We start from the raw sequence: 24,128 nt of genomic DNA, 5'->3' as shown, positions 1-24,128 counted from the left end.
CTCAGATCTGAAAGCTCTAAACGGTTTAAAAAGGAAGCCCCCAGGGGAACTCTAGTGGCTAGGCCCAGCCCAATGGGGTATGTGGGGTGGAGCTCCAGAGTGAAAGTAGGCTGGACCTTCCTAAATTCCCAGGGAGGGAGCAGGGTCTGCAGGGATGATGAAGGTCAGTGCCCAGAGTGGGAGGGCAGATGTCATCACTTGTCTGTGTCCTGTTCCTCTACTGGACAGATGTACAGAGGATAATGTATTGAGTGGTGATCCCCTCCTTCTTATTTCTGCTCTAGCCCTGGGATGGGAATGCCTGGGTTTCTGGGCCACCTCTCCCCTCTATAGGGCTATGTAGGCAGGCTTGAGTCATGTCTGTGCCCCTGGGGCAAACACTTATAGGAGGAGGGGAGGGACGAGCTGTTGACATTTCCTGCAAGGAGGAGCCCTGCTCCCCCTCTCTCAGCCCTCTGATGTCCCTGCCCCTATCCTATTCTCAGCCCTTCTTCCTCCAGCCTTCTATTCTGGGGCTGTGGTCACAGTTTATATTTGGGATGAGCACATCACAGTGTATCTGACCATTCCTAGCACAGCTGCCAGCCCCAGGGAATCCTGGCTACAGGCACAGTGGTAACTCAGTGTGCCCACCAGCATATCCTGCCTGTGGGGGATATGGTAGTCCTGAGGTACACCAAGTGGGAGATCCTAAAGGTGGGGAGACCAGGAATGTCTGAGCTGGGGCGTACTTAACACTTAACACATTCTCCATCTGAGCTCTGTAGTCTTTAGCTAAGGAGTACAGAGCACCTGGTGCAGCAGGGAGATGGGTCCCTAAATGAGGGGAAGAAGAGGGGTTGTTCTTTTCTGTTGCTGACCTCCCAAATCTGCCCCTAATTGGGAAGAGGGCTGTTAGGGCTAAGTCCTGTCCTAGAGTGGGGGATGGGAGGAATACTATGTTCTCTGTAATGCACCAGGCTTATTTCAGCACCAGGAGTTCCAGGAGCCTGAAGGCAGGAACCTAGACTCGGTTCAACACCCCTCTCCAGCGCCCAGCCTGAATTGAAGGTGGCCTCGGGATGGACGTGCTCTTTCCAGGCCCACCTCAGACTGCCCCTTTGAACAGGGCAGGACAAAAAGGGGTTGCATCAAAACACTAAAGTGGGCAGTGTACTACAACCTTCAAGCCGTGGCCTTGAAGCCGGGGCTCTGCCCGGACACGCGCCACTCCCCCCGCCAATAATCTCACTAACTCTCCCGCCCGCGCTCAGAGGCGGGGCTGGCCTGCAGAGCGAGGAATGCAGGCTGGGGGCCCGGCGCCCGGGGCACATTCCAGGGGAGACCCCGGGCCTAGGGGGCAAGTTTGCGTAACTCGCCCCCCAGCTAAGGCTGGGAGCAGGGGAGGGCACCCCCGCCAACTCTCTCTTTTTCCTCACCACTCGGTGTGTACTGGCTGGCGGGGAACCCTGGGGGGTGGTAGTGCGCCTCCCAGAGTCCTGGTCCGGAAACCCAGCGCGCCGGAAAGCGCTGCCTGCGGGGGGCTGAGCGCAGGGAGCCGGAGGGGAGGTAGAGCCAACCATCTGGAAAAGGGCCTCTCCCAGCACTGTGCACGAGTCGGCTCCGGGACGCAGGCAAACTAGGGCAGGCTGGCGGTTTAAAATTAGCCCGGCCCGCCCCCTCCCTTCTAGCAGTGGGCCGGCTGCGGCGGGAGTACGGGATGGTGGGGGCGGTGACTCAAAGGGCTTTTCCACCAGTGCAGCCACCAGCTCTCGGCGTGTCCCGGGCCGGACCGCTTCCCGGAGACTCACCTCACCCCGAGAAGTCTCTCTTCTACTGGCACTCCCAAGCGGGGCCCGCACCTACCGAGGCAACACTCCATCCGGCAGGACCTAATCCAGCCTCCAGAAACCGCTCGAGGCCTTGGCCGCCCCAGTGGCCCGCCCCGGGTCCGCCCCTCCTTTTGGTCCCGCCCCACCTCACCTGAAGCAGGTGGAAGCTGGTGCTTCCCCAGCTCCAACTTTTATAGTCCGCTACCACCCAAACATCTACCGTCACCTTATCCAGATCGGTTACCCAGGCAGACAGGCAGCGAGTGGACCCCGAACATCTCCCCAGGTGGGCCTCACTTCGAGGGGGCAGCCAGAGTGGCTCAGACCACAAATTCCCATCTCCCTTCTTCAGCTTCCCTCAACTTGAGAGGCGTCCCGCGAAAGCGAGGCAGCGTGGACCTTAAGTCCCCAGTCCAAGACTTTCCCGCAGAAGCGCACCCGCTCCAGCCTCTCCCCGAGGGATACCTCCCAAAGGCTTTCATGGCGCCATGAACCTTTGATCGCCCCCAATCTTTCTCAGGAACCCCTCACCTTCAGCGGCGCCGCCAGGAGGCGGTGCAGCGCGGGTATCTGCGCACCCAGGGGCAGTGCCCCGTCTAGGCTGCAGGTGGGGGCCCGGCGCGGCTCCGGGAAGTTGGCACATGCGAAGGGGTCGGTGTCCTCCAAGTACTGCACCCGCACGGTCACCACTGATACCGGGTCCCCGTCTCCGCGGTCTTCCTCGCCCGCCATCGTCTGTCACTGGCTCGCGCCGCGCGCCTCCGGGAGGGTCCCGGCCCCTCCGCGGCGTCTACTCAACTAGCTCGGCTGTCTGGGCCGGGTCTGACCGGACGCTGCTGAAGAGGGGCGGGGCCAGGCGGAGGCGGGGCCGAGGAAGGGGGTGGAGCCAAGAGTAGTCCCTGACAGCGCCGGGAGGGGCAACCACTGCTGGGGGCGGGGCTTGCCGCCAGCCACTCAGAGGGCCTGATCGTGATCTCGTTAGTTCACTGGCTCTGCCGGCGGGAAACCGGAGCTCACCCCCCCACACCCCCACACCCCGCCTTCAAGAGCGTGCCCAGAGCGGGGAGGTTTTCATTGGGGTTGGTGGCGGTGAGGCTGCGTTCTTGTTGAGGGGTTATTCGGGCAGGTGGGGCGGGAATTTCTTCAGATAGTGGCCGGCGGGTCTCCCAGAGTTTAGGGACGAGATGGTCCTGATTCCTTCAGTTTGAGGGATGAAGTGGATGGGATTCCATCGTTTGGGGAAAGCAGGGAGATGGATCCCTTTCAATTTGGAGCAAGAAGTGAAAATAGATTCCACTCAGTTTGAAGGAAGAAGTGGAATCATTTCCCTTTAGTTGGGGTAAGAAGAGGGACGGGTGCCCCTCAGTTCTGGGAAAATGATGTGATGACTCAATTTGAGTGAGGAGGTAGAACATGTTTTTCTCAGTTTGGGGTAAGATGTGGGATGGGTGCCCCTCAGCTTGAATGAAAAATGGAGACGGTCCTCCTCAGTTTGGGGTGAGATAAGACAAATGCCCCTCAGGTTTGGGGGGAAAGGTGAGTGGATCCCTTTTAGTTTGAAGGGAATCGATAGGCTGGGTTTTCTCATAGTTCAGGGAAAGAGAATAGGTTCCCTTCTGTTTTCATGGAAAAGGTGAGGAGACTTTCCTGTAGTTTGACCGAAAGGGAGGCCGGGTGCTCCTCGGTTTGGGAGATAAAGAGGAACAGCTTCCTCATCAGCCTCGAATGAGCTGGGCCCAGTCTGGGCCTTGGAGTTTCTGAGGACGTTGAGGAAGGACGGCGTTGTCCATCACGGCTTTCTGGGAGAGCCCAGTGCGCGTGCGCAGCGCTGGTCTGGGCGGGGGCCCGAAGGGGGTCCTAGGCTCCGGAGGGCGGCGGCGCACTGCCCCCTGCCGTCTGCACGGGGCAGCGTCGGGGCCCGCGCCTTCAGTACCAGCTGCCGGCGGCTCCAGCGGGTCGGCACTAGCGGTGAAGGAGATGCGCCCCTCCGGCCTGGACCGCGCCCCCCGCAGATCCCCTCCGCTCCCGCGACGGGCTACCTACTCCGGCGGGTGGGACGCGGCCGCGCCTCCGGAGGGCTGTGGCCGCTCACAGCTCTGAAACCGGGTCAGGGGAGCTTTGGGGAAGGTTTGGGGGAGCGGACTCGAAGGAATAGGTTTCGGGACTTGGAGAGCTGGACTGGGGGATTTCCAGAGCTCAGACTGGTTTAGAGGGGGGAGGAGCAGGGGTCCAGAGTCCGGACGCCCGGGGCACGGTCTCGGAGTCCGGACCCGGCTTGGGGGTTTCGGAGCTGGGATTGGGGGGAGCGGGCCCCACGTGCTTGTGACGCGGGGGCGGCCGGTAGGCGCGGCAGCGACGCGGGGCCGGCGGCCGTGCGGTGCCGGAGGGCCGCTAGGCAGGCGGCAGGATGCTGCGCGCCGCACTACCGCTGTTCGGGCTGCCCCTGGCGGGGGCGGCCGCCACCGAAGAGCCCACCCAGGAGCCGGGGTCGCCCGGCGAGCCTCCCGCAGGGCTGGCGCTCTTCCGCTGGCAGTGGCACGAGGTGGAGGCGCCCTACCTGGTAGCCCTGTGGATCCTGGTGGCCAGCCTGGCCAAAATCGGTGAGTGCGTGTGTGTGAGCGCCAGGCCGGCGGCCGGCAGCGGACCCGCCCCCAACCCCTAGTGCCCAGATCTGGGCCGGCTTCTTGCACAGTACCAGGACTCAGGTTCCGATTCCACAAATCCGGGCTCTCACAGAGTTCCTGCGCCCTCTCTCCCTCCTCTCCTCCCCGCGGGGGAGGTCTGAGGATTGGCCTTCTCTGAGGGCTGCCCCAGCTCTCTCCATCCCTACACTCTTTGCCCTCTCTGCCCCCCTCCTCCCCGTAAGCCCTTCGGTCTGGCCTCTTCTCCACCAGTCTCCAGGCTCCTAGAAACCTCTGTCAGCAACGAAGATGTGTGGAGACATTGTGGAGATAGTGTTCTCCAGCGAATCCAGGCATCCTGGATCTGCAGAAGCAGTCTTCCCGGGAGACCACATACAAGTGTCCACTCTCTTGGGATACTAGATTGCCACTTTTCCTCTAGGCCCCCCTCTGCTCTCCTACAGATGCACCGTTCTTTAGGTGTGCTTAGCAGGACCCCCTACCATAATTCAGATCTACGTTCTTCCCATTTCAGGGTAAAAAACAAACAAACAAAAACCCCTTTCATTTCGTAGGGCCTTACTTACTATCTGCTGCCTACACTAGGTGCTTTCATACATCCGACCTCCTTCAGTCTGCACAGCATTAAAGGTTGTGCTTCACATTCCTTGCCTTGAATAGAGCTGCTTTTCCTTGCCTTTGCCCCTTCCTCCCCACTTCTGAGCAGCCAGTGGTCCCTCCTCCTGCCAGAGACCCTCCTCCATCTCCCTGTTGTTCAGGCTCTGCTGTGGGGGTGACTAATTATAGCTGAGCGTTGCTACTCACTCCCCAGCTATGCTGGCACAGGCTGTACTCCAATCTCACCAATACAGTCTTCCTGTAGGAATCACACAGCTTAGACTTTGCCCCTCAACTCCCCCAGGGACTCTGCTGGGGGTGGGGGCTGGGGTTGCTGGGCAGGAACAGAAGAACTTGCCACTCTGTTCTTGCAGCTCATTAATAATGGGAAATGGGGCCTGAAGGCCTTCAGGGAACCTAGTTCTGCCTGAGAACAGGCTTTGGTGATGGGTTTTGGATTGCAGTGCTGGGGTTGATGCATGCTCTGGAAGTGAGGATGGAATGGAGTCCCTGAAGGAGAGGAGAGGGGAACTGAAGGTAGGGATGTGTGTGGGCAGATCTGACTGAATTTACCTTAGGGCCTGGCAGCAATGAGAGCAAGAGGGAGGAGCCCAGATTTGGGAGCCGAGAATTGGGTTTGCTGAGGAGTCTGTGAGTTGCAGGAAAGTTCTTGTTTTATTTAGGGTTTATGTAGCAACAACTGTAGTTTCCCCAAGAAATTGTAGTGCTTTGCCAACTTGGATGTCACATCCTCTGGAGGTAGAAGAAGAGAGCCTCTTCATCAGACACACACACACACACACACACAAGTCCTCACAGAGGATGGGAGAGATCAGTAGGACGCTCAGCGATACCTTCCCTCAGCTTCATTGCTAGGAGATTTCCCCCACCCCCCTTTTTTCTAATTTTAATTTTTATTTTATTTTTTTAGATTTTATTTATTTATTTGAGAGATAGTGAGAGAGAGCACAAGTGGGGTTGGAGAGGGAGAAGCAGGCTCCCCGCAGAGTGAGGAGCCCGATGTGGGACTCGATCCCAGGACCCTGGGATCATGACGTGAGCCGAAGGCAGACGCTTAACCGACTGAGCCACCCAGGTGCCCTTTTTTCCCCTTTTATTTGACAAATATTTATGTAGATCCCACTGTGTGCCAGGAACTGTTCTAAGCCCTTTGCATATAGCTTCCAAAGGGCACTGTCTTGGCATTGGGTCTCACATAGGCTATCATGGAGGCCACTTCCACTACCTGCCACTCCAGGTATGGGGAGAAGTGTTTACTCAGGATCTCAGGGCCTAGGGGAAAGCCAAAAGAGTTTATTTTAGTGGGCAAAGATAGGAGTGGCGATAATGCTAGAAACCCAATTCATACTTGCACTTCTTTTCCTGGGGCAGGTCTGTCATTATTTCCCCCCAGGATCATTTTTTTAAAGGTTTTTTATTTTTAAGTAATCTCTATACACAACTCAAACTCACAACCCCAAGATCAAGAGTGGCATGCTCCACCGACTGAGCCAGCCAGGCATCCTTCCCCAGAGTTCAGGTAAATTAAATAGCTTGAGATCACACAGTTAGAAAGTGATGGAGCCAGAAGAACTGGAGATCTTCTTACTGCTACACCCAATGTTTTTTAAGCGATTGTGCCATTAGTTGAGCCTATGTAATGAGAAGCACATTGGGCTAGGAGGTCTGCAGTGCTGCTAGGAGATATAATACGTGTTGTGGTCTGGATAGGGAGCAAGACACTGTATATTAGGTAACGTTTATTGAGTGCTTGTGATAGAGCACTGGGTTAAGTGCTATCAAGTAGATTGTTTTACTTAAACCTCACAACAATTCTATGAGATCATGACTGTTTTTATTTCCATTTTGCTGACAAGAAAACTGAAAGAGAGGTGAAGTTATGTACTCCGAGGCCACAGAACTAGTAAATAGAGGAGCTAGTCTTCGAGCCCAGGCAGCCTGACTCTAGAGGCCCTGATTTTAATAGCTATGTTATGCATAAAAATATACCAGCTAACATTTGCTGAGGCTCAAATAATAGCTATGAATAAGGGAGATCAGAGAAAGGTGAGGTCCCCTGAGGATAAGAGTAGAGAGGAGGGGTCATCTCCAGAATGGAAAGAGCAAGAAAGGCCTAGGTTACCATGACAGAAGCACCAAGAGACAGACAACCTTAGCTGCAGTGGAGGGCTTGTAGCCATGCAACTTGGAGATTCTAGCAGTCTTGCTGTTCTTTTCTCCTCCTTGGTCCCAGGGTCAGGGTTCCTGACCTTAGATAACATTTTAAGACTGGGAGGTTAAAGGCCAGTGTGTGTGTGTGTGTGTGTGTGTGTGTGTGTGTGTCCCATAAGCTGATACATCCTGCCCTCTTCTTGCATTGTAGTGTTTCACTTGTCGCGGAAGGTGACATCGCTGGTCCCTGAGAGCTGCCTGCTGATTTTGCTGGGACTGGTGCTTGGAGGCATTGTCTTGGCTGTGGCCAAGAAAGCTGAGTACCAGCTGGAGCCAGGCACATTCTTCCTCTTCCTGCTGCCTCCTATTGTGCTGGACTCGGGCTATTTCATGCCTAGCCGGCTGTTCTTTGACAATTTGGGTGCCATCCTCACGTATGCTGTGGTGGGCACACTCTGGAATGCCTTCACAACAGGTGCTGCCCTCTGGGGCCTGCAGCAGGCTGGACTTGTGGGTGAGTGACACTAGGCCCTGGACTGGCAGAGGGAGGCTTTGCCAGATTCGTCACCCAGCTCCCTTCTCCAGCTCTGGAGATCCCATATTGGCAAGAGCCATGCCCTGAGAGCTCCGTCTTAGGTCCCTCCCACCTGGAGTGCAAGGCAACACTCCAGATGGGCCTTCAGCCTTCATTTAGGCCTCTGCCAGTTGAGTCTGGGCTTCTGCAGCATGACAGCTGAGCAGAGGCCTGGCTCCCAGCTGTGTGTGGGCTGCCGAGGCTGGGAAGCCTGCATTACTACTCTGCTGCCTCCTGCCCTCTGTTACCACACTGCCACTTGCCAGTCTTGCTCCCCTGAGGCACAATTCACTGTTCCGTGAGGGCCAACCATCCTGGCTCTGCCCAGGTCACATCAGGGTGGTTTTCTGTTATTATTATTATTTTTTTTAATTAAGATTTTTTTTAACAATTTTATTTTTAAGCAATCTCTACACCCAACATGGGGCTTGAACCTACAACCCCAAGATCAAGAGTCACATGCTTCATTCACTGAGCCAGCCACTGTTCAGCCAGGCACCCCCTTACATTTTTTTTAAAGATTCATTCATTTATTTGAGAGAGCATGTACATAGTGGGGAGGGGCAGAGGGAGAAGAGAATCAAGCACACTTGCTGAGCGCTGAGCCCGAGGCGCGGCTGGATCTCCAGACGCTATCAGGACCTGAGCCAAAACCAAGTTAGATGCCCAACCGCCACCTAGGGACCCCTGAATTTTTTTTTAAGTAATCTCTACACCCAGCATGGGGCTTGAACTCATGACCTCGAGGTCAAGAGTCACATGCTCTTATGACTGAGCCAGCCAGGCACCCCTGTTGTTATTATTATTATTATTATAGATAAATCTATATTATACATCGACAGAATGCAATACATTACACTGAGTGTTCTCTCCTTACTTATCCCATGGACTCTTTATAGCAACCCTGTTGGGGTATAATTTGTCCCACTTAATAGATGAGGAAATAGAAGGCCTTGAACTCATTTGATTACAGGTTCAAGGTTAGTAGGAGAGGTCTGCTTTACTGGGGCTCCTTGCCCTTAGGCTGCCTTCCTACTCCCTTCTTCCTCATTTCCTGTACCCAAATCCATCCAACTCTGAACATTGATAATTCAGACTTCTTCCAAGGTACAAGGGGAGGTTTGCAGTTTCTACTTGAGGATTCCAGCCTGGTTTTCCGAATGGATGAGTGAACTCTTTGGGGCAGGAAGGGAAGGGAGAACATCAGATAATAATAATAATAACAGTAACAACAACAATAATAATAAGTAACATCTATTAGGTGCTTACTATGTATGAGACTCTGGCTAAATAAAGAACCTTTTGAGGGAGATACTGTTATTATTCCCAATATATACGTGAGAAAACTGAGGCTCACAGAGATTCTATGTCATATTCAAGTTCTCCCCATGGTGGGTGCTTTTCCTATCACACTTAGCCCTCGTGGATGGACAGCCCTTCCCCCTCCTGCTGACAATTGTGTCACATCCCTTAGGCTGAGAACCACAAGTGTGGGAGAAAGCACTCTCTTGTTGTTGTCCCTGATAAGGCCAGTCAGCAGCCAGTTTCCACCTGCTAGTGGTTCTTATTACTGCAGTTGCAATTCTCAGCGTCACCTTAACTTTTCAGGTTACTTAGACTTTCTTAGCCATCTCCTGGGTTGATTTTGCAGCAATCTCGTGAGGTAGGCAGATGAGGAGGCATGGCTTAAGAGAAGTCATGTGACAGTGACAGCGCCAACAGCACAGAGCTGGTAAGTGGCAAAGCCAGGCCTTAGGCTCAAGTCTCCTGACCTGCGGGCTGACACTGTCTTCACCATCCCAAGTCCTCTCTGGGCATCCTTGTTTCCACAATGCGGGGGCGGGGGGTGGTGGTGGGAGCCAGGGCTTGTCACACGGAATGCTGTGGGAGACCAGATACCTCACCAACTGCTGTCCCCCATCTGTCCCTCAAAAGCCCCTCGAGTGCAGGCCAGCTTGCTGGACTTTCTGCTGTTCGGGAGCCTCATCTCAGCAGTGGACCCCGTGGCCGTCCTGGCTGTCTTTGAGGAGGTGCACGTCAACGACACTCTCTTTATCATCGTCTTTGGCGAGTCCCTGCTCAATGATGCCGTCACTGTGGTGAGAGTGCTCAGTTGGCTGCCATTCCCTGACCCCCGCTACCATGCTCTGACTAGTTGGGTGTCTGAGCATGCTCATACCCTTCCCTGGGTCCCCTGGGGAAGAAATACAGCCTCAGTTTTCACCTTCTCCTGGCAGTCCCAGTTGGGCATTCCCTCTCTTTGCTTCTGACTCTCCTCTTCTCACTCAGGTGCTGTACAAGGTCTGCAACTCCTTTGTGGAGATGGGCTCTGCCAACGTGCAGGCTGCTGACTACCTGAAAGGAGTCGGTCAGTATTTCCCCCTCTTGGCTGGGTTGCTGAGTCCCTGCCCCCAACTGCATCAGGACAGAGGAGGCTGTTGGGTTGCCTCATTCCCTTCCCTCCACTATGGAGAAATGGGATCCCGAGAACCTGAGAAGGAAGGGCTTTCCCGGGATCCCGGCTCTGGGATCCTGACCCCCGGGGAGTACAGTGGGCATTGTCCTCCACTCCCTGCCAGGCAGCACTCTTGTCTGCCCGGGTGGGGTCCAGGCCTGGGGTCATGCTGACAACCCACTCCTCCCCCAGCCTCTCTGTTTCTGGTCAGTCTGGGCGGGGCAGCCGTGGGCTTAGTCTTTGCCTTCCTCCTGGCCCTGACCACACGCTTCACCAAGCGGGTCCGCATCATCGAGCCGCTGCTGGTCTTCCTCCTCGCCTATGCAGCCTACCTCACTGCTGAAATGGCCTCGCTTTCTGCTATTCTTGCGTGAGTCGTGGGGGCCTTGCATGTAGGCAGCTGGGAGGGGGCATTGGAGATGGTTGCCCCTTCCATGGACAGAAGCAGGACCCTGAGGAGGCAGTAGGCTTCCCTGAGCCCTTGTGGTAGCGGGAGCCTCAAACTCCCCTGGGGAGACGGCAAACCTCAGGTAATGTTTCAGGATCTGCCTCCAGAACTGCCCTAGGCACCTCAGAACCCAATCTTCCTCTGCCTGAAGCACTCTCTGGGGTATAGGCTGAGCTAGAAGTGGGCCTCAGGTCCTGGTGCCACCAGCTCTAATGGCCACAGCACTTTAAAAAGTGCCTCAGAGAGGATGCAAGTCAGAGCATGTTTGTCGCAGCTTCCCTTCCAGGAGGCACTGAGTGGGAACCTGGAGATTTGGACCCTTATCCCAAGACCACCCACCACTAGCTATCCTGGGACAGTCTCTTTGCCTCCCTGGGCTTCAGCTCTGACGGTCTGACATCCTGTGATGGGCAGCACCCCTCCTGCGGCACGCTCAAACCCCAGAGGCCTGCAACCCCTCCTTACTTGCCTTGTCTGTTCATTCCTCTCCCAGTGTGACTATGTGTGGCCTGGGCTGTAAGAAGTATGTGGAGGCCAACATCTCCCATAAGTCACGCACGGCTGTCAAATACACAATGAAGACTCTAGCCAGCTGTGCTGAGACCGTCATCTTCATGCTGCTTGGCATCTCGGCTGTGGACTCTTCTAAGTGGGCCTGGGATTCTGGGCTGGTGCTGGGCACCCTCTTCTTCATCCTGTTCTTCCGAGCCCTCGGTATTGCCAGCACCCTCTGCTTTCCCACTCTCCTTCCTGCCCTGCCCCAGCTCATCCCCCACTTTGAGTCCACATCCTTGTCTATTCCTAAGCCCCACCCCCCCGCCCCATTGCTCACCCCTCCCAACCCCTGTCAGACCTTAGCCCAGATACTTGGTGCCATCCACTCCTGGGTCCTCCACTCCCAACGCCCTGCTCCCACTGGCCTCCCTCCTGCTGTAGGCGTAGTCCTGCAGACGTGGGTGCTGAATCAGTTCCGGCTGGTCCCTCTGGACAAGATTGACCAGGTGGTGATGTCCTATGGGGGCCTGCGGGGGGCTGTGGCCTTCGCTCTCGTCATCCTACTGGACAGGACCAAGGTCCCTGCCAAGGACTACTTTGTGGCCACCACTATTGTGGTGGTCTTCTTCACAGTCATTGTGCAGGTGGGAGAGCCCAGGAGGCTGGGTAGGGAGAGGGTCCGGCAGGCCCTGGGGGAGGCATGGAGCCTTTGGGACCGGGGCTCTTCTCTTTGGGGGATAGGGACCTGACTTCCCAGACCCTGAGTGCAGTAAGGTGGAGGTACAGAAGCTGAGGTCTAATTATGGGGCGAGAAGGGCAGCAGGGAACTGGATAGGGCAGGGCTCACCTGCTGCCTGTCCATAGGGCTTAACCATCAAGCCACTGGTCAAGTGGCTGAAGGTGAAGAGGAGTGAGCATCACAAACCCACCCTGAACCAGGAGCTGCATGAGCACGTGGGTACCAGAACCCCATCCCTACACCTATACCTCTCTTCCTTCTATTTTGAGCAGAGTCCTGATCCAGTCCCCCTACCCACCCCCTTCTAGACTTTTGACCACATTCTGGCTGCAGTGGAGGACGTTGTGGGGCACCATGGCTATCACTACTGGAGGGACAGGTGAGGGAGCTCCCCCAAGGCTCCTTCCGCAGCAGCAGCCCCACCAGCCAGGGCAGCATTGGGGATGTGCCACACTTCTGAGAAGGGACACAGCCAGACTTGGGCTGGGTGACCTCTGCCAGGAGCTCTTCAGTGGCATCCCAGTACTCTCAGGATAAGACAAGTCTTCCCAGGGAGGCCTGCCTGGCCCTGTGTGGTACTGCAGGTGCTAGACCCCAGCCTCATCGTGCTCTGCTCTGCCTTTGACTCTCTGCCTGCTCATTACACGGATCCTGGTTTAGAACCTCAGGACCCACTCTGCTTCTCCCACCCTGCCACTGGGACCTTTGCGCATATTCTGTGTATTAGAACATTCCCTTGCCTCCTTCTCACCTACTTAACCTGTTCATCCTTCAGATCGCACCATAGGCATCAATTCTCTAAGGAGGACTTCCCTGGCCTCCCTGACTAGGACAAATCCCTATCATACTCTATCCTTTGTAGTTCTTGTTATGGTTGCAATTTTAGTTGTTTGCAATAACTTCAATTTAATGTCAGGCTTTCCCCTAATGCTGTAAGTTCCATAAGGGCCGGGATTAGCTTTGAGATGCTCCCAGCTGCGGCCCACACCAAGAGAGCCAGGCCAGTGCTGGCCGTGCCCCTGCCCCATCTGAGGAAGGGCCAGCCAGCTGGGCTTTGGGGATGGCACTCAGGGCTGGGCCTGACGTCCTCTGTAGGTGGGAGCAGTTTGACAAGAAGTACCTGAGTCAGCTGCTGATGCGGCGGTCAGCCTACCGCATCCGGGACCAGATCTGGGATGTGTACTATAGACTCAACATCCGGGATGCCATCAGCTTCGTGGACCAGGTGGGCCAGCAGCCAGTGGTGGGTGGGCAGGTAGCCAGCAGAGCAAGGCAGGAAGGGGTGACAAGCAGGCAGGACCTGAGCAGGGAGTTGGGAATTCCCAGCAGACTCCATGGTCTGGTAAAGTGGCAGCTGCAGGCACCAGCCTGACCTGATGCTAAATTCAGAGTCTAGCAGGCAGTAGAGAAAGCTGAGAAAGAGCTGGACTCTACAGTCAGCAGATGCAGTTCAATTCTTACCACTTACAGGCTTGTGATCTTGGGTAAGTCCCTTATCCTCTCTGAGCCTCAGTTTCCTCAATTGTAAGAAAGCAGGAATAAGAATACCTATGTCGTGGGGTTTTGTGGATTCAATATTTAAAGTGCATAGCACAGTACCTGGAAGATCAAAGAGCAGAATAAGTGTTACCTATTGTTCTTTTTATTACCCTTTGACTGGGCCACCCTCCATCTGATTGCCGTCTGACCTCTGTCTTGGCCCCTGCAGGGAGGCCATATCTTGTCCTCCACAGGGCTCACTCTGCCCTCTATGCCCAGCCGCAATTCTGTGGCAGAGACCTCTGTCACCAACCTGCTGTAAGTCCTTGAGCCCCCTTCCAGTTCCTCAAGCTCCTCTCTGCTGGGCCCTCTCTGTGCATCCCTTTTGGGGAAGATATGTGGACACCTTTGCTTTTTGCCCTCCCCCTGGCCTGTGCCTCCCGGCCCCTCCCCGGCACACATGTTCCCTGCCTCCTGCAGGAGGGAGAGTGGCAGTGGAGCGTGTCTGGATCTGCAGGTGATTGACACAGTGCGCAGCGGCCGGGACCGTGAGGATGCTGTGATGCACCATCTGCTCTGTGGAGGCCTCTACAAGCCACGCCGCCGGGTGAGAGCAGGCACGGTGTGAGAGTTCCAAGGGCAGCTGGGGCGGGGGGTTGGGGAAGGGTGGTCAGGGAGGCCATGACTACAGGCTCAAGAGGCAGTTGGCGCCAGCTAGTGGAGAGTTAAAAACACCCACTTGAAGAGCGTGGGCTTCATCTTGTTGTAATAACTTTTAGCTTTTTTTTTTTTTTTTTTTGAGAAAGGGTTGGCCTGATACAAGCACTGTTTAAAGATGTCTTCTTCTGGTAGCAGAGCACAGACCAAATTGGAGGGGTGAGGTGAGAGACGGGGAGAGCCAGTTGGGAGGCTGGACTGAAACACCAGATCGGAGCTGGGTGGTGGTAAGGGAGAGGAGCACATAGGATTGGGTGGTTGTCCTGAAGGGGAGAGGAGGGGACAGACTACAGAGGGCTTGATGGGGTCCCAGACAGAAGCAGAAGTGCTGAGGAAGCCTGTGGGACCAGCTTAGCATGGGGAAGGCCGGCATCTCTTTTAGAGAATGTTAGTCTAACGCAGGTCAGGAAGCTTTGGGGCTAGACGGCCCAGCCCATCCGGGAGGGAATCTGCTGCAACCCCACAAGGGGGCAGCAAGCCATTACGTTGAACTTGTCTGAACTGGGAAGGCAGCTGTTACCATTCCTGGCAGTTGAAACAGTCCAGGTTATTTCTATCATTGAGACGGAATTGGCTTCCCTTAACTCGGTGGCACTGGTCCTAATTTGACTCTCTGCAGCTCTGCAGAATAAGACTTTAAAGGTTCCAAGACAGTTCCCTTTCACACAGGCCTTCTTGCCCTCAAGTCAGCATCGCCTCTCCCTGGTGTGTCTTCTCTGGTCATAAGAAACAAGGCCCAGAAGGCTTCTCTAGCTGTGGTTGGTCAGGGCATGGCATAGGGGTTCTCTTACCTTTCTAGCTCTAGAATTTGCCATTCTCTTCCTGCTGCTCAGAATCCCCCAGCTTTGTTTTACCACTCTGAGGCTCCATATTATCCTTACAATTAGACACACCTCCATGGTCTTCCTCAGTTAATGACTGTTAAACTCTGTCTTATCCAACCTGTGGGGTTTGTGTTTCATTTTGTTTACTTTTTTCTCAAGGCAAATTTTACTCATTCACAAAACTAGACAGAATAAAATAACTCTCATGTATCCATTGCTCAACTCCTCTATCAGTGCATCGTTAATCTTGTAACATGCTGTACCCCCACCTCACTCCATCCACACTTTATTATCTTAAAGCAAACTCCAGACATATCATATCATATCACCTCTAAATATTTCAATATGTGTCTCTATGTGGCAGGAACTCTCTATATGTATTCATGTGTATGTATATTTTATATATATATATACACACATATATATAATAGTAGTACTATTATCACTCACAGCAAATAACAATAATTCCTTCTCACATGAAATATCCAACCAGTGTTCATAAACATCTTTTTTCCAGATGGTTTGTTTAAACCAGGATCCAAATAAAGTCCACACTTTGCCTTTGGTAAATATGTCTCTTTATTAAAGAAGAAATCTCTAATAGTTCCTTTTCCTTTTCACCCGCTTGCTTATTTATTTATGAAGAAACTGGATACTATGTCTCAGAGAATTTCCCATTTTATGGATTTTGCTGATTGTATTCCAGTGGTGGTGTTTAACATGTTCCTCCATCCCCTGTATTTCCTGGTAGTTAAATCTAGAGGCCTGGTCAGATTCAGGAACATTCAGTAGGTGTGCTATGTATTTCTTATTGTATCACATCAGGATGTATGTAATGATTGGTTGTCTATGGATGTGTGTATGTAAGATTGGTCAATGGGTGCAATTCTTGTGTAGTCAATTAAAAAAAACTGGAGTAAGATTGTGCTTATCTCTGTTAAATGTCATCTTATTTGATTTAGCCTATCATTCCATCGTTTGGATCCCATGTCTGGCACCAAATATCTGTTCAGATTCACATCATGTGAAAATTTACTAAGCCTGTTAACTTTGTATTCATCCAAATCAACATAAAATGTTGAACAGGATAGAGCTGAGGACAGAGCCCTGTGGCATGCTACCAAAGACTTTCCTCCAGACTGACATGGATCAAGCATTTTTGGGTATGGTTACTCAACTAGTTCTGAGTCCACTTAGTTATACCATAACATAATCTGTAATTCTTCGTGTTCTTAACAGAAATGTCATTAGAGAGAGAGAAATGTCATCAGAAACAGACAGAAGTGTTTAGTATGCAGTTACAAATAGGAGATGATAGGTTAAGAGAGACATAAGGGCTAGAACTAATGATTTTTTAAAAAGATTTTATTTATTTAACAGAGAGAAAGAGAGAGAGAGGGAACACAAGCAGGGGGAGTGGGAGAGGGAGAAGCAGGCTTCCCACTGAGCAGGGAGCCCGATGTGGGGCTCGATCCCAGGATCCTGGGATTACGACCTGAGTCGAAGGCAGACGCTTAACGACTGAGCCACGCAGGCGCCCCTAGAACTAACGATTTATAAGCAATCTTTATCATCAGAGGTTTCCTCCCCTGGCAACATCAGAATCCCCTGGGGGAGCTTGCTAGAATACATATTCCTGGCTTCACCTCCTGGAGATTCTGATTTTGTAGTATGGAAAGGGACTAACAATCTGTGGGCTTAGTAAATGTCCAGGTGATTCAAATGCACCTGGTCTGATGGCGTCGTGGTCTCTATCATGAGGCTAGCTGAAGCTGGGGGAAGGGCCAGTTCACTGCGGAGAACATTTGGAGGGGAGAGAGGAGGGCCAAGGACAACACTGTGAGGAATCCACAGGGGAGAAAAGGAAGGGGAGCCAGCAAAGGAGGGGAGAGGAGCTGTAGCAGGTGGTGTCTCGGAGGCCTGGGGCAGGACAGCTGGATGCTCCACAGAGGTCAGCTTAGTGCCTAACCGGAGGCCATGCCATGGCACTGGTGACCAGGGAGAAGGCAGCACCATGGACTCGTGAACCCTGGAGTTATATTTCTGTTTTTAAGAAAGTAATGGGTATGAGGGAAAGTGTCAGAATCACAGTATAAAAGTTTGGCAGCAAAAGGGAAGCAGTGGCTTCAGTGGAAAGGCTTTCTTCAGGGGAGTGTGGGCAGCTGCCTGCTTAAAGGCAGGGGGTGGGCGTGGTGAGGGGAGGAGGGAAGGTGCTGGGGCAGGGGGAATGGGAGGGAGCCAGGAGCTGATGGAGGCAGGGAGGAGTGGGCTGAGCAAAACAGGGGCCAGGGTTCAGGGGGAGGCCTGGGAGGGAGCTGATTCCGGCACCCCCAGGAGAGAGGGGTCCCTCTGGGTGATTAGGTAGAGGAGGGTAGATGGGAGACTTGAAGGGAGCTCTTAGAACTGGCTCAGGGCATCAGAAAATAGGCATAGGAAAAGATCGATCGTACTGGGGAGGTGAGCCCAGATGAAATGATTCAGACCAAACGGCAGTACTTCTATCTGGCAGTCTAGGTAGCTATGTAGTGGGCTTGGTCTTTGTGAGAAAGAGTGGGAAGGAACAGATGATGGGAGTGGTCCTGAATTGGGTGCAGGTGGCTGTTGGGACCAGGAGGGTCCAGGGTGTCGGGAGAGATAGTTCCAGAAGTCCAAAGTTTTTGCAGAAATGGCTGGCTGGAGAGTTCGTTGTGGAGGGAGAATCCTGTGTACCGGGGGTGGGGGGGACAGGCACAGGGACCAGGCTCCTAGATGGAAGTGCTAAGAAAGGAATGTCCCCCACAGTCTCATAGTAGCCCTGAGGGACAAGATACAGGGTCCCCTGCCTCTTGTTACTTCAAGTCAGAGGGGATTGGGAAGGGCAGTAGAGGATAGGGACAGCCACATTTGGGGGGAATGGGTTCGTGATAAAAAGAAGGTTTTCCTCCAGTGAATTGAGAATACAGAGTGGCTGGCTGGGTTTCTATCGTATTTTTTGTTTTTTTAATCCATGGTTGGTTCTGGAAAAACTGGGCTGGCAGGGCCTGTGGTGCCCTTGGTGCTGTGGCCTGGGTTCCTGTGGGAGGCCAAGGCTCCCAGCATCATGGCAGGGCGGGGCTGTCATTGCCAGTACAAAGCCAGCTGCAGCCGCCACTTCATCTCAGAGGATGCTCAGGAACGGCAGGACAAGGAGATCTTCCAGCAGAACATGAAGCGGCGGCTAGAGTCTTTTAAGTCCACCAAGCACAACATCTGCCTCAACAAGAGCAAGCCACGACCTCGCAAGACCAGTCGCAAGAAGGCACGTGCTTTCTCTGGGACTTCTGTCTGGGGCTGGAGGCTGATGGTGCATAGTTTCAAGCTCCCAAGTATTGGAGTCCAGCCCAGGGGGACCCCGAGTTGGATAATCCTCAAGACCTTGGTGGGTGCAATAGTTTGTGTTCCCTTTTGCAACTTCCTGGAGGCCCAGAAGGGTAAGGTGAGGCCTTCTGGGGGAGATCTGCCTCTTGCCATGTGGGCGGTCACCTGCTGGGAGGCAGCAGAACTTCCTACCAGAAATGAAGCCAGAAAGACAAAGGCAGGTTCCTGGGGGCAGGAGCAGGGAGAGCTCCATGAGTCCCTAATTCAGCCCAGGCTGAGGCATCCCAAGCCCTTGCTGGGGCATAGGTTACTTACACTCCATAACACTTGCCTGGGGCGCCCCGGGCAGATGAAACCACTGAGACTGACACAGATTCCCAGGCCCGCTGTGTCAGGGAGACCCTACCAGACAACAGGGTTGGGGTTTTGAGCCATGATCAGAGGCTTAGGGGTTTTTTTCTTGGTCCTCAGAAGGATGGCTTGGCTAACACTGAGGCCACAAATGGGAAACCTCCTCGAGACCTGGGCTTTCAGGACACAGGCAAGCAGGGAGTGGGGGTGGGGCTGAGGATGGGGTGGGAGGGCAGAGGCCCATCAACCAAAACCTGGAGGATCCCCTCTGTGCTGCATTCAGGGCCATAGGCTGAGGCTCCTCCCTTCAGGGACCTGATGGGCTTACTTGATTTCAAAGCTGGCCATGTTCTAGGCAGTTCTCAGTTTGTGGCAGGAGGTGTCTGGTACCTAACTACAGGTTCTAGGCCCCGGGGACTTGGAGGAAGTCTCATGGAGAAGGGGGGAGCTTGAAGGATGGGTGTCCCCTAGCCCAGTGTCCTGTCTGCAAAACCAGGAGTTTGGATGAGCTGAGCATTGATGGGCCTTCCACCTCTCCAGATGCTCATGTTTTCAGTTGAGGATGGGCTCCGGGGCTGAGAGAACAGGTTGGAGGGGCTGGAAAGTAGAACCTCCCCTCTGGCTTCCTCTGAGGAGGGGCTCTGCAGCCCCACCTCCCTTCCTCTCCAGCCCCAACCCCTAGGCCAGTGCTGAAATAGCCAGAGGAGAAGGTGGGAGGTTGTGCCAGCCGTGGGCTCTTGCCTGGGTAGACAGCTGGCTTGGGCTTACGTGGCACCAAGAGGCAGCTGCCGGGCTGGCCATCCCCACTCAGTCTTGTCCCCGTCCAGCTGCTGTGATCTTAACTGTGGAGTCGGAGTCGGAGGAGGAGAGTGACAGTTCAGAGACGGAGAAGGAGGACGACGAGGGGATCATCTTTGTGGCTCGGGCCACCAGTGAGGTTCTTCAAGAGGGCAAGTTCTCAGGTAATGCTTTCCTCCCAGCCTCCCTCCCCCTCGGGCAGGCTGGAGCTGTGCAGCTGCCATCTTCCCTCTTCACTCATGGCCTTCCCTCCAGACAACTCCCTTTTCCTACTCACTTATTCACCAAGCAGCATTTACTGAGCATCTCCTTTATAGTCAGACATCTGACATGCCTGATCTGATTCAATCCTCACAACAACCACGATCGGGGAACCGAGCTCATAGAGCGCAAGGGTCTTGGGATTTGTCCAGGATCCCACAGCAATACCAGAATTTGAACCTGACCCATCTGACTCCAAAGCCTGCAGCTTTGTCACTGCCTCCCAGCCTCCCTTTACAGTCTGGCGAGGCATACGAGGTGACAAGCAAACCAAACACCAGGCTCTGTTGTGACCCATGCTCAGCACACCTGCCCTCAGGTAGAGCCCCTGGGGAGGGTGGCAGCCTGGCCTGGGGAAGGAGTCTGAATTCATCAAAATGGCATTATTGTGGATCAAAAACAATATATATATATATGTGTTTCCGTATGTGGAGACCTAACTTACTCATAATATCACTGCTAGTTGGCTCCAGCATCCTCAGGTGTCATTTCTAAAATGTTTATTCTAGAAAATTGCAAAATATACAATAGACAGAATAATAAAGTAAACTTCCATCTACCCATTACCCAGCTTCAATAATTACCTACTCCTAATCTTATTTCATCTATCCCCTCACCTATGCCCCTCTCTTCACTGGGTTCTTTTGAAGCAAATCTCAGATATCATATCACCTTATCAATAAATACTTATGTATCTTTAAAAGATAAGGATTCTTCTTAAAAAATATTACTCACAATACCATTATCATATCTAAAGTCTTTGTCACATGTTCAGATTTCCCTGATTGTCTTAAATTTTTTTTTTTTACAGTAGATTTCAAATAAAAATCCATACAAGGCCCACACGTGACATTTGGTTGCTAAGTCTCTTTTATCCTACAGCAGTGGTTCTCAAGGGGGTGGTAGTGGAGTGACTTTGCCTGCAGGGGACGTTTGGCAATACCCGGAGCCATTTTTGGTCGCCCCAACTGGAGAGGCGCGCTTGCATGTAGCGGCTAGAGGCCAGGGACGCTAGTACGTGTCTGCTAACGCATGGGACAGCCTACAACAAAGTATCTGTTCCATCTTGTCAGTGATGTCAAGTTTGAGAAACCCTGATTTACAGATCCCCCCTCCCTTTTTTTCCTTCCCATGTATTTATGGAAATAGTCTGGTTATTTGTCCCACAGTCTTTCCTTGTCTGGATTTTGCTGACGGAATCCCCAAAGCATCATTTTAATATGTTTCACTGTGCCTTATATTTCCTTTAAACCAGTCATTAAATCTCGATCAGATGTCAGTTTAGATGTTTTGCTAAGAACCCTTGAGTGGCGGTGATGGTGCACTTTGTACCGCGTCGCAGCGGGAAACCCATCCCCTCTGGGGTCTGTCTTCTGTGAGGTTACTGTCGATCACTGGGCTCAGGTGCTAACCTGGCCCACCCGCTGGGAAGCTCACCAGCAGCTGTTCAGCAGCGTTAGCCGCTGACGGTCATCGCCAGACCCCCGCACTGCATCCGGGGCTGCACAGTGGTCATGCTCTCCATCTCCTTTGTCATCTGCATTACCAGCACTTCTTCTATAAAAAAAACTTCACATCAGTGACTTCATTATTTTGACGGGCAGTTCATACAGAAAAGAACAGATGAATGCTTGATTTTTTTTTTCCTTTCACGTAACAGTTTTCAGACCAAGGAAGCCTCCTCCAAAGGTGAAGACTGAATTTTGTTGTTGTTGTTTTAGTCTGGTGGTGGTGGTGGTGGTTAAAATTTAATATTCCGGGTCTTTCAAGAGAGGGAGTTTTACTTCCAAACATTTCATAATGTACTCGACTGCGAAGGACTTTATCAATGAGCAGGTACAGACCGAGCACCTGTTATATGCAAGGCATTGTAGTGACTTTGGAGAGCAGGGCGCGGGAGGTGGCCAGGGGGCTTCTCCTCTTTCAGAACCTCGGACTTCCTGTCACACAGTGGCCTGGACTCCCATGCCGGCTGCCAGCAGTGCTGGGACTCCTTGGCTCAGGTCCCCTTTGCGGCACAGCGTCTCGCCTGCTATGGGGTTTGCATGAGCTCACTCTTGTGGGCTCTGTCGCACCAAAGGGCTGTGGTGGGTGCTCAGGCAGGGCGTCCAGCACCAAAGCCTTTGGCGTGGAACCTCGAGGTCTCCCTCACCCTCAATGCTGTCTCCTCTGGGACAGGGCCTGGCAGGATGTGGTTTCTGAGGCCAGCGCTGCAAGTTGATGAGGACTGATCACAGATGGGCTTTCCTCCTGCCTGGCGCCTCTTTTCTCTTGAGTTATCTTCATTCATTTAGTCAGTATTTGCTGAGCAACTACTCTGTGCCCAGCCCTGTGCCAGGTGCTGGGGATATACAATGCAGAGCTTTCCCTCATCAACTAATCACACATATGGATGTATTAGGGCAAATGTGGAATGAATTTATTTACGACAACGTGGTGATACTTGAAAAGGATTCCACTGTGTTACTAATGAGTGCATATGTACTCTCTGTCCCCAGGGAGCCTTGAGGTGTGCCCAAGCCCACGCATCATCCCCCCCTCCCCAACCTGTGCAGAGAAGGAGCTACCCTGGAAGAGTGGGCAGGGAGATCTGGCAGTCTACGTGTCCTCGGAAACCACCAAGATTGTGCCCGTGGACATGCAGGCGGGCTGGAACCAGAGCATCTCGTCCCTGGAGAGCCTGGCGTCCCCGCCCTGTACCCAGGCCCCGACTATGACCCGCCTGCCTCCTTGCCCGCTGGCCGCTGAAGAGCCCCAGCCCCCTTTCGACCTGCCTTACGATCCACGCCCTAGCTTCGCCTTTCCCCCAAGCCTGGCCAAAGCGGGCCGCTCTCGCAGTGAGAGCAGCGCTGATATCCCCCAGCAGCAGGAGCTGCAGCCCCTCATGGGACACGAGGACCGCACCCACCTTAGCCCACGCGCAGCCAACTCCCACTGGTGCATCCAGTTCAACAAAGGTGGCCGGCTGTAGCCCACGGACTCAAGGAGGAGCAGGGGGCTGGATGCCCATGGGAAGTCTTCCCTGGGCAATGGGCAGAGGAGCCCACTTAGCCTGACAAGGAGCCAGAGGAGCCTGAACTAGCAACTGGGCTTCCTTGGGGCAGGTCAGAAGGGTATCCTGGACTGGTCCTCACAGGGACCCTTTCACCACCTTCCATTTCAGTAAGGCCCCTACCCTGGCTCAAGACCCAGTCCAGAACTTCTAGGGGCTAGGCCCAGGCACTGGGAAGCTGATGCCCTTTCCTCAGTGGGTCCCCCTACGGTCACTCTTGGCAGCTTTTCCTGCCCCCAAAGCAAGGGGATCATTCCATAGCTGATGCTGGTCTTTCCTGCCCTCCACCCACTCCCCAGCATCAGCTCAAAGACGGTGCCCTGGCACTGAGGCTCCTCGAGGGGCTGGTCCTCAGAGGGATGGGGGTGGGAGGTGGAGCAGGCCTCAACCTTAGGCTTTGCTGCCCTATTGGGTCAGCTACCTACAGCCAATTTTGTGGGGGGCAGGGGGGGCAGTGGGAACCTGTGTCCAATTCTTGCTTTATCTCCTTCCCTTTGCTACCAGTTATTGGGGCCATAGTTCTTCCTTTTCCAGGATCGAGGCCACAGGGCTGGGCCAGGCTTCAGATCAGGGCTGTTTCTTGGCAGGGGTCACTCTGAAGATCAGCTGCTCTGTATCCAAGTCTGGATCTTTCAGATTCCTGGGTCTGGATTTTCTGAGGAGGGGAGATAGTGGCCTCTGGGCCACGACCACCTTGACATTCCCCAAATAGGAAAGGAGCCAGGTATTAAAGGGCCACCGTCCCACTGCTCTGGGGGCTGGGATGCCTGGCTGCAGTGGGAAGGGGGCTGACTGGGTGGCAGGTAAATTTTCTGGGGTTAGCACCTGCCCTGTGTCTTGTATCTTGAACCTAAGACACATTAAACATCTCTCGGATGAATGGGTGTCCTGTGTCCATCTGTCTGGGGGTCCTAGGGGTGCGGGGGCAACTGGGGTATCTAATGAGGCAAATAGAACCTTACAACTGCCTGCCCTGGGGCTTCTAGGAGAGAGAATGGAGGGGGATCCTGGGAAGGACTGTTAGGCCCTCTGGCCCTCTTTCCCTCCTCCCTCATACCTTCCCAACATGGTCCCCTGAGTGGGGGGCCTGCAGTGGCTGTCCAGGGATCGCTGTATGGGCACAGGGTCACAAAACTGGGAGTCCACTCTAAAATAGGGAGGCCAGCAGGAAAAGAGACCCCAGAACATAGGTCCCAAGGTACCCAAAGATGCAGCCAGCACATACTGGGATCAGATAAGCCTTCCTTGAAAACCTGGAGGCAGGTGTAGGACAAATAAACAGAAGTCCTCTGCCCATGGCAGGTGGGAGGGCAATCTCAAGGGAGCTGCTTACCACTCGAGTTTACACTATAAAGTGGGTAGTGTGGGGTCCAGAAA

The 24,128-nt window shown here is 53.7% G+C and overlaps 2 protein-coding genes across 5 annotated transcripts in view; one reads left to right on the top strand and one right to left on the bottom strand.

The window, feature by feature from the left end:
* The window catches only part of FHOD1 (formin homology 2 domain containing 1), a 15,107-nt gene extending 12,470 nt beyond the window's left edge, over positions 1-2,637 (bottom strand). The window contains exon 1 of the mRNA XM_081807875.1: positions 2,343-2,637. Coding sequence (XP_081664001.1) covers positions 2,343-2,543 — 201 coding nt within the window. The 5' untranslated portion in view covers positions 2,544-2,637. The remainder of the gene's footprint in view (positions 1-2,342) is intronic.
* A 41-nt stretch (positions 2,638-2,678) lies between these two features.
* Positions 2,679-23,631, top strand: SLC9A5 (solute carrier family 9 member A5). Of its 4 annotated transcripts, XM_006741490.3 has the most exons (16): positions 2,679-4,411; positions 7,434-7,736; positions 9,732-9,895; positions 10,086-10,164; positions 10,444-10,621; positions 11,193-11,413; positions 11,636-11,838; positions 12,059-12,148; positions 12,242-12,312; positions 13,029-13,158; positions 13,642-13,730; positions 13,893-14,019; positions 18,060-18,230; positions 18,761-18,830; positions 19,468-19,602; positions 22,198-23,631. In XM_006741490.3, the coding sequence occupies exons 1-16, from the start codon at positions 4,219-4,221 to the stop codon at positions 22,668-22,670; spliced, it is 2,697 nt and encodes an 898-aa protein (XP_006741553.2). In that variant the 5' UTR covers positions 2,679-4,218; the 3' UTR covers positions 22,671-23,631. The 4 variants fall into 4 exon arrangements, with proteins under 4 accessions (XP_006741553.2, XP_030892829.2, XP_081662598.1 ...); XM_031036970.2 differs by lacking the exons at positions 2,679-4,411; positions 7,434-7,736 and adding an exon at positions 7,742-9,528; XM_031036969.2 differs by lacking the exons at positions 10,444-10,621; positions 11,193-11,413.
* Positions 23,632-24,128: the final 497 nt, after the last annotated feature.

The sequence above is a fragment of the Leptonychotes weddellii genome, chromosome 16, assembly GCF_054177405.1.
Source record: "Leptonychotes weddellii isolate Sample4059 chromosome 16, ASM5417740v2, whole genome shotgun sequence".
In the NCBI taxonomy this organism is placed as follows: domain Eukaryota; kingdom Metazoa; phylum Chordata; class Mammalia; order Carnivora; family Phocidae; genus Leptonychotes; species Leptonychotes weddellii.
Note: the sequence above shows the minus strand (reverse complement) of the source record. Positions and strands in the feature narration are given on the sequence as shown.

Excerpts from the sequence above, each read along its gene's own strand:
- SLC9A5 (XM_006741490.3), top strand. The coding sequence starts at position 4,219 with ATGCTGCGCGCCGCACTACCGCTGTTCGGGCTGCCCCTGGCGGGGGCG. Across the intron at positions 4,412-7,433 it reads GGCCAGCCTGGCCAAAATCG|TGTTTCACTTGTCGCGGAAG; the intron begins GTGAGTGCGTGT and ends CTTGCATTGTAG. Across the intron at positions 13,159-13,641 it reads CCATCAGCTTCGTGGACCAG|GGAGGCCATATCTTGTCCTC; the intron begins GTGGGCCAGCAG and ends TGGCCCCTGCAG.